The 14,806-nt window shown below is 62.2% G+C and overlaps 2 protein-coding genes across 5 annotated transcripts in view; one reads left to right on the top strand and one right to left on the bottom strand.

Annotated features, from left to right (window-relative positions):
• Positions 1 to 4,293, top strand: part of CROCC (ciliary rootlet coiled-coil, rootletin) — a 49,050-nt gene extending 44,757 nt beyond the window's left edge. For 2 of the 4 annotated variants that reach the window (XM_047872239.1, XM_047872238.1), the window contains 5 exons: positions 522 to 746; positions 1,121 to 1,270; positions 1,584 to 1,784; positions 1,981 to 2,112; positions 2,866 to 4,293. In XM_047872239.1, coding sequence (XP_047728195.1) covers positions 522 to 746; positions 1,121 to 1,270; positions 1,584 to 1,784; positions 1,981 to 2,112; positions 2,866 to 3,132 — 975 coding nt within the window. In that variant the 3' untranslated portion in view covers positions 3,133 to 4,293. The remainder of the gene's footprint in view (positions 1 to 521; positions 747 to 1,120; positions 1,271 to 1,583; positions 1,785 to 1,980; positions 2,113 to 2,865) is intronic. The other 2 variants (XM_047872237.1, XM_047872236.1) reach the window with 2 other exon arrangements.
• Positions 4,294 to 5,417: 1,124 nt separating this feature from the next.
• MFAP2 (microfibril associated protein 2) lies at positions 5,418 to 11,408 on the bottom strand. Its single transcript, XM_047868720.1, has 9 exons — positions 11,281 to 11,408; positions 8,969 to 9,044; positions 7,899 to 7,988; positions 7,660 to 7,686; positions 7,482 to 7,562; positions 7,324 to 7,368; positions 6,438 to 6,525; positions 6,176 to 6,249; positions 5,418 to 5,934 (listed from the first exon to the last, which is right to left on the bottom strand). The coding sequence occupies exons 2-9, from the start codon at positions 9,003 to 9,005 to the stop codon at positions 5,831 to 5,833; spliced, it is 546 nt and encodes a 181-aa protein (XP_047724676.1). The 5' UTR covers positions 9,006 to 9,044; positions 11,281 to 11,408; the 3' UTR covers positions 5,418 to 5,830.
• Positions 11,409 to 14,806: the final 3,398 nt, after the last annotated feature.

Raw genomic sequence — 14,806 nt, 5'->3', positions numbered from 1 at the left:
AGGGGCTACCATCACCCAAGATCACATAGCTAATAAGAGACACAGCCGAAATTAGAATTTAGGACTCTTTGACACCAGAATCTTCATTCCTAGGAAACATGTGGGACAAGTTAGAGATATAGGTTTCACTCATGTCCCTTTTTTGCCTTGGCTGCCAGGAAGCTCAGCTCTAACTAGAACGTTCAGTTACTCTGCTAGTCCTCCAAGGGCACCCACCAAAGTCAAGAACACAGAACATTTCTGGATTGTGGTGGTTACCTTTTCTCCTCCCTGGCAGGGGAGGAGACCCTGGGGTCTGGGACATCCGGGTTTGTGGCACTCCGGGTGAGGGTAGTTAAAACCAGCAGTGGGACGGAGCCTAGGCTGCAGTGGGCTGAGCCAGTGGGAGCGCATGGGAACAATGAGGGTCGATGATGAAGGCCTAGGCAGGGGTGGGAGGAGCTTGGCTTGGGTTCACCGTTCCTGCTGGAGGCCAGGGTGAGAGCAGAGCCACTTCACTGTCCTGTCTGCCCTCCTGCCAGGTGGCAGACAGTGAGGTGAAGGCGGGGACTCTGCAGCTGACAGTGGAGCGGCTGAACGGGGCCCTGGCCAAGATGGAAGAGAACGAGGGGGCCTTGCGGGACAAGGCGCAGGGCCTGTCAGAAGCACTGGCCCAGAGTAGCGCCAACCTTACCAGCACCCAGGACAAGAATCTGCACCTGCAGAAGGCCCTGACCGCTTGTGAACATGACCGCCAAGTTCTCCAAGTACGGGGGTTCCAGGGCCTGGCTGGGGGTGGCCCCAGTGAGAGCCAACAAGGGCAGGCTTGGAGGGGCCCTTGGAGGACAGTCAGTTGGGAACCCTAGGGAGCCAGTCCATGAGCGCTCTGAGGTGGGTGGGCCCAGTAGGAGCATTGGCCAATAGGAGGGGGCTTGGGGTGGGCGGGGGCAATACGAATTCACCTACTGGTATAGGCTTGAGGGACCCAGATACGGGGTCATGCAGGTCAGTGGGCCAGGCCTGCTGTCTGCCTCGCCCTCCAGATAAGATTTTGGGGCTGTTTTGTGGGTTGTAACCCTGACCCAGAGGTACAGAGGGGAGCCTTTGCTCCATCCTGGCATCAAACGCCCCTGCCCCCCAGGAACGGCTGGAGGCCGCTCGGCAGGCGTTGTCGGAGGCCCGGAAGCAGAGCAGCTCCCTGAGTGAGCAGGTGCAGACGATGCGAGGCGAGCTGGCGGACCTGGAGGTGCAGCGGGCAGAGGCAGAGGGCCAGCTGCAACAGCTTCAGGAGGTGAGGGCCACGATGGGCCCCTTCTGTCCCCGGGACGCCGAGGCCCTCAGGATGCTGCGGGACCTTCCGTGTCCCCACCTCATCCCGAACCCGGGCCCAGCCTCCCGTGAGGAAGCGTGGTTCATTCAACCCGCGCCCCCATTACGCAGATGGAGAAGCTGAGGCTCAGAGAACAGCGTGGCCTCGGGTGATAGTTCTCTGATGGGGGCCTCACCACCCCCCCTGCGGGGCCAAGGCTGGCCTCACCATCCCCAAGCTTCAGAGGCACACGCACCGAGGCCCGGAGGCATTAGGGGCCTGCCGGCTTCTGCAGGTGCTGCGGCAGCGACAGGAGGGGGAGGCAGCGGCCCTGCACGCGGTCCAGAAGCTGCAGGAGGAGCGGCGGCTGCTCCAGGAGCGCCTGGACGGCCTGCAGCGAGCCCTCGCTCAGCTGGAGGCCGAGAAGCGGGAGGTGGAGCGGTCAGCGCTGCGGCTGGAGAAGGACCGGGTGGCCCTCAAGAGGATGCTGGACAAGGTGGGCTGAGCCGCCGGCGCTGTCCCCCCACTTCCTCGGGGTCTTGGCCTTACGTCCCCAGGGCCGGGGGCCTCAGGTGCCCTCCGGCCCCTGCTCCTGCTGCCTCTAACACCCCTCTCTGCGCCCCTCCCTCTTCACGGGAGCTCCCCCCCACTTCCCCCGGGTGCCTTAACCCCCTCCTCCTCTCCCGGCCTAGGTGGAGCGCGAGAAGCTTCGCAGCCATGAGGACACGGTGCGGCTGAGCGCCGAGAAGGGCCGCCTGGACCGCACGCTCACGGGGGCCGAGCTGGAGCTGGCTGAGGCCCAGAGGCAGATCCAGCTGCTGGAGGTCCAGCCCCTGGCCACCCCCTCTCTCCCTAGCCCTGGCCCCGGGCCCCACCCCTGCCCCAGGCCTGAGTGCCAGACTGTCCCAGGAGCTGCTGATGGCTCAGCCAGCCCAGGGTCCTCAACCTCCATAGCCCACGAGCCCAGACTCTTGCAGGGCACAGCCCAGAGCAAGGTCCTAGAGGGAGGGGTCCTCCCCAGAGTGGAGAGGAGAGATGCCGGTTAGCGTGTGAGCCTGTGTGTTTGCGTGTTGTGGAACATGGAGGCGTGAGCGTGCATGGGAGTGTTCTGCATGTAACGTGACTCTGGCACACAGATGTGACAAGTCTGCGTGTCAGGAACGTGTTCCAGGTGTGTGTGTATCTTCCTGTACCGAAGTCTTCCTGTCTGTAGATGTAGGAGTATTGGAGCTTTGCTCGTAGGCACGCGTCCCTGTGACCAAGGGCTAAGTACTTCCGTGCTTGCTTTGGGGCCGGTAGGAATGTGGGCGTGTCCACGTTTGACTACATCTGCGCGTGTGTGCACGGTGTGCGCATGTGCACGCCTGTCAGCGGGGTCACTAGGTACCCTGACCCCGGATTCGCAGACCCGGGGGGCCAGGAACATGGGGGACAAACCAGGATCTCTTTTGCTCCCCCCGCCTGCACTGTCCTGAGGGGCCTTCTAGGCTCCCATTCCTGGGACTGCCCGCCCCGCCCCCCTCTCCCCCCCCCCCCCCCCACAGGGTCACACCCCTGACTTGCTGCTCTTCCCGCAGGCCCAGGTGGTGGCACTGGAGCAGGACCAGAGCCCAGCCCGGCTGGAGGCCGCGGAGCAGCAGCAGCGGGAGGTAGAGCGGGAGGTGGAGCGCCTGCGCAGTGCCCAGGTGCAGACAGAGCGCACCCTGGAGGCTCGGGAGCGGGCCCACCGGCAGCGCGTGCGCGGTTTGGAAGAGCAGGTGCTCAGGCCTGGCCGGGTTCTGGCCCTGCCCCAGGATATTGCAGAAGCGCCCTCGGGGGGAGGAGCGGGAGAGGGCTGGCTGTGACCTCGGGTGTGAGCAGTCGGCGGCACCTAGGACCGAAGTGGTCCAGGGGATCTGTGCTGGTCTCCGTCATGGCTGGACACGGGCTCAAGTGATGTCACTGGAACTCCGTCCCCGTGCTGTGGCTCTACTGTCCTCATTGTTGTCTCCTGGGTGGCACAGGTGGCCTCAGCAGCCCCAGCCTAGGCTATCCCGACAAGCTACCATCCCAGAGGAGAGAGGGGGCCTTTTTCCTTAGAGCAACAGCAGAAGTCCCAGGGATGACCGTTCCTGGCCTTAGTCCCTGACTCCTTCCCAGCCATCCCTGACCTGACGTGTGCAGGACAAGGCTGCTTGGGTAGGGCCAGGCCTGGGTCACGGGCACCCCTGGTGGGGCTGGTGTCAGGTCTGCCTAAGTGATGAGAGTGGGGACGGGTGGCTCCTGACAAGATGCCAAGGAGCAGTCAGCAGCTGCCACGTGGGTCGGGACGGAAGGGGTAGGAAGCACCCTGGTGTTTAATGAGACCCATTTTTTCCTGAAGCGGGCAGATTGGGTCCCTTCTGGGGTCCCAGCTGCAGCCACATGCCCCTTTCTCTGGCATCAGGCTGGGGACCAGGCTGGCCCTACTTTCTCTTTCTTCCCAGGTGTCCACACTGAAGGGACAGTTGCAGCAGGAGCTCCGGAGGAGCTCAGCATCCTTCCCCCAAACCTCCGGCCCCCCAGGGGAATGAGCCCCTTCCTGGGTGGCCCCCTGGCCCAGAGCTCGGCTCAGGGTAGGGAGGAGCCAGGTGGCCGTGCTGGACGCCAGGGACTCTGGTGGCAGCTTCTTAGCGGCATCCGGGGCCCCACCTCAGTGCAGTCCCCACCCCTGGGATGAGCATCCAGGTCACCTGAGTGTCTGAGCCAAAGCCAGGGGGTCGGGGAGACCCCCTTGCCCCTGGCTGGCCCTAGAGCATGGGCTCATGGGAAAGAGGAGGGGTGCCTGGGAGTCAGAGACCCAGACCCTCCCCTGGCTTCCCAGAGATCTCTCCGCCTTAGTTCAGAGTGTCAGGAAATTCCTCAGAGTCCCTGTATTTTTATACCTTTTTACAATGTTAATTGTTCAGAACTGTTGTTTTTTGGTAACACAAAGACCCCGTTTTCTAAAAATGGTGTGTACAGATGTGTCCCCTTACTTCAGTGTGCCTTCCTCCACTCGAGAGATGGGTGGGGAGACACAGGGGGCCTGGGGCAGGGGTGCAGGGGGAGATAGGGTCTTTGGAAAGGCCCGTGGAACTTTCCGGCCTCAAAGGATGCTGGCGTGGGGAGGTCTCCAGGGTCCCGCACCACCCATCCCATGTAACAGACGGGGCTGCTGAGGCCCAAACTGCACAGCCCGGCTCTTTCCAGCCACAGCGTTCTGGCCCCTTTCTCTGGCCCCTCGTCAGGACTGGGCCCACCCTCTGCACCGTGGCAGGCCTCTCAGGCAGTGTGCGGGCCTGGGAGTGAACGTGGGTCTTGCCCTGGCTCCGCTGAGTGAGCCTAGCAAAGCTGCGTGACCTCTCAGAGCCTTGGTTTGCTCATCTGTAAACTGGGAACGTGCCTCACAGGGTGGTTATGAGGAGGCACACGTGGCAGGTGCTCAGGGTCTCCGAGGAGAAAGTACTCGTCTCCTTGGAGTCTGATGGGGTCAGGTGGTGCCCCCCCGCCCTGCCACTTCTAGCTGTGGCTCCTTGGTGGGTCACTTAATGACCCTGTCCGTAAGGTGGCAATATTACCTGTGCCCGCCACATGGGCCTGTCTGGAAGGCAAACGGGACTGCGTGCTGATCGCTCACGTGGAGCCTGGGCCTCTATTTCTGCCCCCCCGAACTCGCAGCCCTCCCCCCAAAGGCGGATCTCAGAGCCCACCTCCCATGACCTGCTTTATACCCTATAAACACCTCTGCGCCTTCACATGGGTGGCCTCCCGTCTTGGCCTGCATGCCTCTGATGACAGGGCACTCACGCCCTCACTGAGCAGCCCAATGAGAAAGCTGTATCCCTGAACCTTCTATTTCCAACGCAGCCCTCTGCAGTGCCCCCCCCCCCCCCCCCCGCCGACGCAGGACCTGGAGGGGGCAGTGGTCATGATCCACCTTTCTGGGGGGGGGGGGGGTCAGCTGAAGCTGGTGGGTGAGGAGGCAGGACTGGGACCGCAGAGGCAAGGCCACAGGTCACCTGAACGGTCCCTTCTCCCCAAGGGGCCAGGCAGCCTCTCAATGAGGACAGGCAGTGTCAGAGACACCTGGCCACCCGCTCTGTGCTCCCAACTGAGAAATGACTAAAGCTTTTGTAAAAACAATTTTAATTTTGTATAAAACAAAGGTGGTCTATGCCCGGGAGCTGTAGGAAGTCCAAGCAGACCGGCTGGGGTGAGGGGCACAGCCTACCTCAAAGGGGCTGGTGGGCAGGGGGACTGTCCTCGAGGGACTGAGAAGGCACATCAGAGGCCCAGGTCCCACCGAGAGGCCTGGGATGCCCCTCCTCTGGGGGCGAAAACTGGGCCGTGGGGAGCCCCCATTGTGCCCCAGGGGTGGCCACAGGCTGGGGGAGGGGCCTGAGACAAACCCCCAGGGCCACAGTCCACTAACTTTTTACAGGATAAAAGGAATGTCAGGCTGGGGAGAAAAGCACCAGGTGAGGCAGGGCCCGAGGGCCCCGGATCTGAGGAAGGCCCAGGGCTTGGGGTGCTGGCTCCGCCCTAGCAGCCCCCACAGCTCCTCGCACAGGAGGCCGCCACGGACTGGCACAGGCCACTGCTGGCCATCACGCCACATTTGGAGAACTTGTCCCGACACAGGTCAGCTGTTGCGGGGGGCAAGGAGTCGGGGTCAGGGAGAGGCTGGTCATGGGAAACCATCGGCCCCTTCCCGATCCCGGGACAGGGAATGTTCTGAGGAGAAGCAGCCGGGAGGGAGTTCAGGAGCCCCCTGGAAGTGGCCGTGGTGCGGAACACGGGTTTAATAAACACCAGGTGGACGGACCGGAAGAAGGGCGGCGAGTGGGTGTGGGGAGGGGGAAGGTGTGGGGGTGCAGGCCTCCCTACCTCGGAGGAGCTCCTCGTGGGCACACACCGTGCGGACACAGATCTCCTTGTTGACCACGTACACGCGGCGGAGGCTGGGGGGTGGAGCCGGGACGGTGGGGTCACCCCCGACCCCGCCAGGGGGGCCCCACGCATCCCCGCCCCTAGGCCTGGGCTCACCCGAGTGGAGTTCAATTCAGGGCTCATGCTCCCCTACAGTCCCACCTCGGGCGGGGGGCACTGTGGCTGCCTGCCCTGCCCCCCAAACCCCGCCTGAGCTCACCTGTAGAAGCAGACCTCATTGAGACACTGTTTGCAGGGCTTGTGGATGGAATAGAGGCGGGTGCACGGGTACTGTTCCTCGCGGCAGTCTGGGTGACGGGCAGGATCAGGCTAGGGGCCGCGGCTTGGGCGTAGCGTAGCCCCCACCGAGATTGGCTCTCATCGCGGGGTCTAGGTCCGCCCTGCACCCTCTGGCACAGCGCAGGCACACACACACACACACGCACGCACACACACACACACAGCACAGACAGCATTGCTGGGGCTCCCAGGGCTGCCCGATTTTATACAACATATGCATACACGCGCAAGTTTGCAACCACGCTTGGAAGCACGTACCTGAACGGGCATAAGCTCAAACACAACCGCACCCACACACAACGGTCACCCAAGTCCACACCAACCAACTGGGCAGGGCTCAGAGGAGCACACGCGGACACTGAGCTCACGGGAGCGAGAGCAGCCTGCACGGTCTGGCCGTCTCCGGCTCTCGGTGGGGGCGGCACGGGGGCGGGCTCAGCTGGCCTGGGCTTCTGGTCCCCTCTCTGCCTCGCTGGCCACGAGCACCACCCACTCTGCTGGCTGGCAGGCAGGCAGGAAGGCCCCAGCACGCTCCCTCCCTCTTCCCAGTGTCTGGGGGTGGAGGGCCCTTCCTGAGGCTGCGACCAACTGCGGGGGGGGGGGGGGGCAAGGGGGGCATCTCCCAGAGCTTCCCGGGGGGCCCTGCGGTTGCCTAAAGCACTGGCCTGTCTGCAAGCCCCCGACCCTGCCATCGGCCCGGCAAAAGCAAAAGGCTTGTCTGTCTCTGTCCCATCAGCGCTGCAATCAGCTCTACCCCCGCTGCTGAGGCCGTGCCTCTGTTTCTCCAGCTGTCAGGAAGCTCTTACCCAGAGGCCCAGGCTCCGTGGGCTCTGTCTCCGCATTTCCTGGTGCTGGTGTCAGGAGAGGAGCAGGCAGACATCACTGAGAGGGGTCCATTCAGGGCACCAGCCCCGCCCCGGCACAGACCCGCCGCTCCCAGGGTTGACAGGAGCCGGCAGCCTACCTGGGGTGGGGGCCAGGACGACTTCCTGCTGGACTTGCTGCTGGGACTGGAACTGCTCCGCAGGGGGCCGAGGAGTCACCTCTGAGTGGGGGGGCAGGCGACAAGGGGGTCCACTCCATCTCTCCACCTCAGCGCTCAGCTGCCCGCCCCCGCCGCCTGCCCCACCCCAGCTCTTTACCTTGATAATCATAGTAGTCCGGTTGGTCTAAGAACAAAGATGAATGCGAGGTTGCCGGGGGTCAGGCGAGCTCCCAGTCTCGGGGGGCACAGGGGGTCACGGCTACACCCAGGACCACCCCCTATGACTCCCACCACCCTTCCCCACCTGGTCCCCAGCTGCATCGTGCACACCTGGGAGCCAGGCCTTGATGATGTGGCCGGGTGTGGGGAGGGCTGGGCGGGGGGCAAGTCCCTTACCTATCTGGTCACTGTAGTGGGTGTACTGGACGTGTTCCGGGAATGGAGACAGAGAGTCTAGGTCATATTGGCCCTGAGCCAGCAGGCCCGCTGTGAAGAAGCAAAGCATGAGGGGGTGCCCTGCAGGGAAGGACAGCACTTCTGGGAGGACAGGTAGAGGTCCCAAGGGCAGGCCGGTAAGACCCTAAGATCCTACAACCCAAGGGATCCAAACTCCTTCCTCGACCCTTACAGAGGCCCTTACAGAGCCGGCTCCTGGGCACCTCACGGACCTTTTCTGGCCTGTCTTCCCCTGCTAGCCTCCTGGCTGTTCCTGGAACTCAGCACACTCCTGTCTGCCCCAGGGCCTTTGCACTCGACTTTCCCTAGGCCTGCGATCCTGGTTAACTTCTCCTCCTTCAGATCTCAGCTAAAAATTCAGTTCTGCCAAAAGGCCGTCCCCGGCCTACCCACCCTCTCCATCCAGTTCCTCTGTTTATTTCCATCCCCATGCTCAACACGCTGGCATTTATCACGCCTACTTGATATAGCAGCCTCCCTTCTCTAGACGGGCAGCACCAAGAAGGCAGGAGTATGTCTGCCCAGGTCATCATTGTACCCCAGGGTCTAGCCCAGTGCGTGGCACATGGTAGGAACTCCGTATCTGTTAAATGAATAAATGTTAGCTATGGCAGGGCCTTTGATCCCTATGGATAACTCCTCATTTCGCCAATAGGGATCACTCCAAAGTCAAGATTGCATGGCGGGGGAGTGGGGGTGGGGAGGGGGTTGGGGTTGGGTCCCAAATGGGTCTAGAACCCAGACCTGCAGACTCCCTGCCTTGGGTGCCTCCCCCTCCTACACATCGGCTTCCTCCTGGAAGGCCTCCCTGCCTGGCTGCTGCTGTGGAGGGTTGGGGTGAGGGCTGGGGAGGCTCATGCTCTGGGAGGGGTTGGCCAAGTACAGTCTGTGGTCCGGGAGGTCCTGGGACTGGGGAGTTGAATGCAGGCCACAGGGCACAATAAAGGCTCACTGCCAGCTCCCAACCCCCAGCCACACAAGGGGAGCCCCCAACCCCAGGAGCCACTTACCAGGCAGGAACAGCAGGAAGAGGTAGGCAGCTCTCATGGCTACGCGGCGAGGCAGTCTGGGCTGGTGTCAGGACAGCTGGAGGGGGTGGGGGGGGCGGGCTGTAGCTTGGACCCACTCACCCAGGACTGTGGAGCCCACCTCTGCTCCCCTGCATCTAGCCCGGTGAAGGAGGGGGTGCTGGGAACAGAAGCCAGGCATAGGGAGTGCCGGGGAGTAGGGCGGAGCGGGGGCGGGGTCTACATCGGCTGTCCCCGAGGGCCCACTGGGTGTTCAGGTCCCAAGTCACAAGGCCCCCAACCTCGCTCCAGAGTTGATCTTACAAGCGGACAGAACCCACCCTGCCCTTCTCACCGAGGGCACGTTTCTAGCCCCCCGCTAGCTCTGACTCTGCTCTCCTGGCCCGCAGCCGTGCCTGCTTCCGATTCAGCACCTCCCGGTGCCTGGTGCACTGATCATGGAAACCCTTGACCCCAGGCCCATCCTCAGGACCCCAGCCCCTCTCGGCCACCATCATAGCCCCGACTCTGCAGCGTCTGCCAACCCCACCACCTGTTCCCAATTAGCCCCTGGGCCCCGAGTGTCTTGCTCTGCGGGGAACCACATGCATGCATGGGCCCCAGGGGCCGAAGGGCAGCCAGGCCCGGGCAGGGCTCCCACCCCCAGAAGATTCCTCTCCTGCCAGGCCTCCAGGCCTCCTAAGACCTGGCTGTCTTCACCACAGACTCACGAGACTAAGGTCTATTTGCAGCAGCAGGAAACGCTCAGGGTGGAGTCTGAGGAGAGATTCTCTGGATCCTAGAAGGGCAGAGCTGGAGGGGACAGTGATGTCACCCAGCCCAGAGGCTCTGAACCCCTGAACACTTATGACAAGTGTTGTGTGTGCAATTCTGGGGGGAGAGGGCAGTGGTCCACAGCCTTCACCAGGCTCTGGAGGTTCAAGAACTCCAGCCTTTGGCCACACAGTGGGCTTGGCAGGGTCTACAGGTCCCAGCTCAGTGGGGGGGCAGGCATCAGCCTTCCGCCTGGAGCGCCTGGAGCGCTGGGAGAGAGTCCATGGGCTCACCCATCCAGGAAGGCCCCTCCCACCACACAAAGGGACGTCTTCCAGACGGCTAACTGGAGACCTAACTGCCACAGGGCATCTAAGGAGAGAGGAAGGACGCACGGGCATCTGTCCCTCTTCGCGCCCAATCCAGAACCTTCCGGGACCCCCTGCCCGGCTCATACATTTTCCATCTCCCTTCCTTACTGAGCTGGGGGTGGGGTGGGGTGGAGGAGAAGAGACCCGCCACTCAGGCTGCCCCAGAGGCAGGGGACCGCGGGCTCCCGGTGTTCCTATCCCGAAATCCCTTGGCCCTCTCTCAGTAGGAGGGACCCAAAGACCTGGAGCTCTTTCCCTGTAACTCCCCGCAAGGCCTCATCATCCCCTCCTTGTCCCCACGGGGCTAGTGGCAGCCAGGCCAGTTGGAGCTGTCACCACTCAGAAGGAGGCCCTGAGTTGGGGCCTAAGAGGCCTTAAGAGGTGGGGTGGGGGCTGTCTGTCCCCAAAGCCCCTCCTAGGCCTCACAGCCTCCTGCGTGGGGTCGTTTCCTCCCCTGGAAGGTCTGGCACCCAGGCCCAGGCTTACTGGGGGCAAGGGGCCCCCAGGGCAAGGGGCGCGGGAGTCCTGGATCCTCCCCCCGGGGCCACATCTCCAAGCACTGCTGTCTAGACTATGGATTTTGGGGTGTGGGGGAGGCCAGGACCTGCCTAGAAGGCGGCCCCCCTCTGGCCCCTTCCGCAGCTGGGGACCCCACCCCCGAGGCGTTCGTGGGCAGGAGGGAATGAGCGGGGCCTACTCAGAGCCCGGCCCCCACACTGCCCCGCGGGGAGGCCAGCCGCGGTGCGGTGCGGCCGGAGGGGACCAGATGTGGCCGCCGCCGCACAGCTGGGAACAATCAGCCACGGAACTTGCTCGGCGGCTCCCCACGCCCTCCCGGTCTCGGGTCTCCCTTTGTCTCTCTCTCCGCCGCTCTAGCCCGGCGGCTCCGGCCGACGCCCCCACCCCACTCGCCAAAGTCCAGCCTCCCGGGGCGAACGGAAGCCCCCCCCCCCGGCCCCGACGCCCCCAAAGGGGCCCCCCTCCCAGCGACCCCCAACCCCCCAAGTGTCCTCGTAGCATCTGCTCAGACGGCCCCGGGTTCGGGAACTCGGGCAGCCGCCCCCAGGCCTGGGGGCCCGCAGACCCCTACACCCCTGCCTCCCCCCCGGGACCCCCTCCGCCCACTCCCGAGCGCCGCCCTGCCGCTCCCGCCGCCAGGCCCGCGCCTACCTGGCCGGGTCACTCCGCCGCCCGCTCCGAGTCCGCCCGCGGAGCCGCCCCTGCGCCCGCTCTGAGCCCCCCTCCGGGCCCCCGACGGGCCGGCGCCCGCCCTCCAGCCCCGGAGCCGCTGGGTCCTAACGCGAGCCCCGCCCGCCCGCCGTGCGTGCGGGTCTCCAGCCCGCTTCGGGGGCGGCCCTGGGGGAGGCGCCCCAGGAGCCGTCCTCACGTCTGCGCCGACCTCTGGCGGGCAGGACGCCTCTCCAGCCTCCTCGGCACGTCTGGGCTGGAGTCTAGTGTGAGGTGGGTTTTGGAGGACGTGTTACCCCGTTTCGCAGAGGAGGAAACTGAGGCTCCTAAAGGCGATACACCCGCCGCGACTCAGCTCTCCCCTCTGGCTTCTCCTACCGTCCAGGACAGCCTTCCGGGCCTGCTTTCCCTCCTGCCTCTCTGGCTCTGCCTTCTGGGTATTCTTAGCCAGTTCCAGGCTGGGGGCTGGCTTCCATAACCTGCATTGCAGACCGCGGGCCACAGGCTACCAGGCCTGGCCCCATGCATGTCTCCGAGGATCCAAGTCCAAATTCATGACCCCTGACCCTCCCCCAGACCTGGCTGTCCTAGAGGTTCCCGTCTAGGGAGCAGTCCAGCACCCTTCCATTACTCAGGCTTCCTCTCTTGCTCTCAGCCCCTGTGTCCAGTCCAGCACCCGCCTCTAATCCTGCTTCACAAGTATTTTTCACCTGGGGCCGCTCTCTGCGCTGTGCGGTAAGCCACCATTAGCTCTTGCCTGGACTCTGTAATAAACTCTAATCTAGGCTTTCCCAAGTGGGGCCTGCCCTTCCAGACCCACCTCTGACACTGGCCCCCTTGTACTTAAAGCTTCTGCTGGTTTCCATGGTACCTGGGATCAAGGCTGAATTCCCCTGTGGCCCCCAAGGACCCTACCCTTCCCCTCCGTCTGGCTCTGCCTCCTGGTTCCGTGCAGCCACAATGGCCTTTTGGTAATCTCTCACTAAACCCCTTCCTCTGTCTGCTCCAGGACCTTTGCTCAAGCCGTTTCTTCCTCTTGGAACCCTGGTGAGGTCTGCCTCCTCCCGGTTATAGAGCAAACCCTCCCTTCTTCAGGGGAGCCTTCGCTTTCTCCCCGTCCCGCCCCTGAGCACTTTCTGCTCTACTGCTCACAGCTGTCGTGCTGCCCTATGTCTGTGACCATGTGAATCCTGCTCCTCTCCCGGATGAGCTCATGAGCTTGTGCGCCACACGAAGACAGCAAGACGGCGACAAAGTCTGTTTTCCCTCATCCCTGTTGATGCTCATTAGGCACAGCGCCAGGCTCAGAGCAGCTGTTCGGTAAACATTAACGGAATGAATGAACGTGCACTCAATTCTCCCGGGAGAGCCTGCGTGGGGGTGGGGTGGGTTCCTGCCTCTGGGGCAGTCCTCAGCCCTGCCTGAACCTGGGGCAGGGGCTCAGGCTGGGAGGACGTGGGGGTCTCCTTGCCCCCAGTCAGGCACCCCACGACCGCCTAGCCCTTGGACTCTGAATCCTATTAGGCAGGACCTCAATATGTCTCATGCATCATTTGCTCCCCGGTGCTGGTTTGGCAAATGAATGAATATCTGCCACCCCCTCTCCAGGGTCTATCACCGAATAGCAGGGGCTTCTGCTACCTGGAGCCCTGTGGGCCCCGGGGGCCAGCACAGCCCTCCCTGCCCTCCCTTAGCCCTTGCCTGCTCCAGGCACAGTCCCACTAGGGTAGGAGAGGCAGAAACACCTGGCAGAAATGCTGTTCCCTACACTTGACAAAAAGGGGAAACAGAGGCCCCAGAGCTTGCCACTCTCATGTCCTGGCCCCCAGATTCTCCGTGCTGCTTCTACCCACTCTCCTGGCCCTAAGGACCCAAGCAGAGGCGGCAGATACTTGGGGAGCGGGTAGTGGGTGTGGGTCCTCTTCTCTCATGACCTTGAAGATTCGCTCTGTCTGTTCACCTCTCACACCAGGTTACAAGGTACATGTGCAGAGGCCAAGTTCTTTTTTTTTTTTAAATTATTTATTTATTATTATTATTTTTTTTTTTTTGAGAGAGAGAGAGAGAAAGCACAGGAGGGGCAGAGAGAGAGACACACAGAATCGAAAGCAGGCTCCAGGCTCTGAGCTGTCAGCACAGAGCCCGACACGGGGCTAGAACCCATGAACTGCAAGATCATGACCTGAGCCGAAGTCGGACGCTTAAGTGACACAGCCACCCAGGCACCCCTAGGCCAAGTTCTTTTGTACACTGTGGTAGCACCTGTGCCTGGCACATGACTGTCCAATAAATGTGTGAACCAATCGGTTGAGGGATTCGAACCCAGCCTCTCCCCGGGTCCTCCAGCCTCCACCACCCTGAACTGTTGCTGGTTGACGACTCCGTGCCCGGTACAGGAGGTCTGTGGATGTACCTCATGTTAGAAATTGCTTTTTCGGGGCGCCTGGGTGGCTCAGTCGGTTAAGCGGCCGACTTCAGCTCAGGTCATGATCTCGCGGTCCATGAGTTTGAGCCCCGCATCGGGCTCTGTGCCAACAGCTCAGAGCCTGGAGCCTGTTTCAGATTCTGTGTCTCCCTCTCTCTGACCCTCCCCCGTTCATGCTCTGTCTCTCTCTGTCTCAAAAATAAACGTTAAAAAAAATTGCTTTTTCATGCTAACTCGGATGTAAATTAAAAAAAAATAAATAGGGGCTCCTGGGTGGCTCAGTCGGTTAAGTGCCTGACTTCGGCTCAGGTCATGATCTCACGGTTTGTGGGTTCCAGCCCCGCGTCAGGCTCTGTGCTGACAGCTGGGAGCCTGGAGCCTGCTTCGGATTCTGTGTCTCCCTCTCTCTCTGTTCCTCCCCTGCTCTCACTCTGTCTCTCTCTCTCTCAAAAATAAAGATTAAAATAATAAACAAAAACAAAAACAAATTTCTACTCCAAAAAAAAAGAAAATTGCTTTTTCACACCCCACATCCTTTCTGCTCAGTTTGATTCAACATTTACTCGGTTCCTGTAAGGGCAGGCCAGGGATGGCACCAGGACTCCCAGGAATGAGGTCGGTGGGGGGCTTCTGGAGGGCAGGAAGCAGTCTTTCTTTCCCGCTCTCTTCTGCCCAGCACTCGGATGACCGAGTTACATCTCTAGAGTGGGGCTTGGCCAGGGTCCCACTGATGGGATGAGGTCAGAAGCACCCACCCTTCCCCAGGGGACAGTGCACGTGGTTCGGGCTGGGAGACGTGGGCTCAGAGCCTGGACCACAAACACGGCCCACGATGCGGGGGGAGGGGGGCGGATAGGAGGGAACTGCCTCAGCCAAATGCCCCCTCGGCGCTGGCACAGGAGCGTGGCAAGCGGGTACTTGGAGTCAAGGCGATCTGGCCCCACCTCCGGCAACTTGTGTGACCTCTGGACCTTAGTCTCCGTATCTGCAAAAGGGGAATCAGACGCCGCAGTCGTAAGGATTAAAAGACGATGCGCACAAAATGCTTGTCGGAGGGGCGCCTGGGTGGCACAGTTAAGCCTT

This window comes from Prionailurus viverrinus, chromosome C1 (genome assembly GCF_022837055.1).
Source record: "Prionailurus viverrinus isolate Anna chromosome C1, UM_Priviv_1.0, whole genome shotgun sequence".
Lineage (NCBI taxonomy): Eukaryota > Metazoa > Chordata > Mammalia > Carnivora > Felidae > Prionailurus > Prionailurus viverrinus.
Note: the sequence above shows the minus strand (reverse complement) of the source record. Positions and strands in the feature narration are given on the sequence as shown.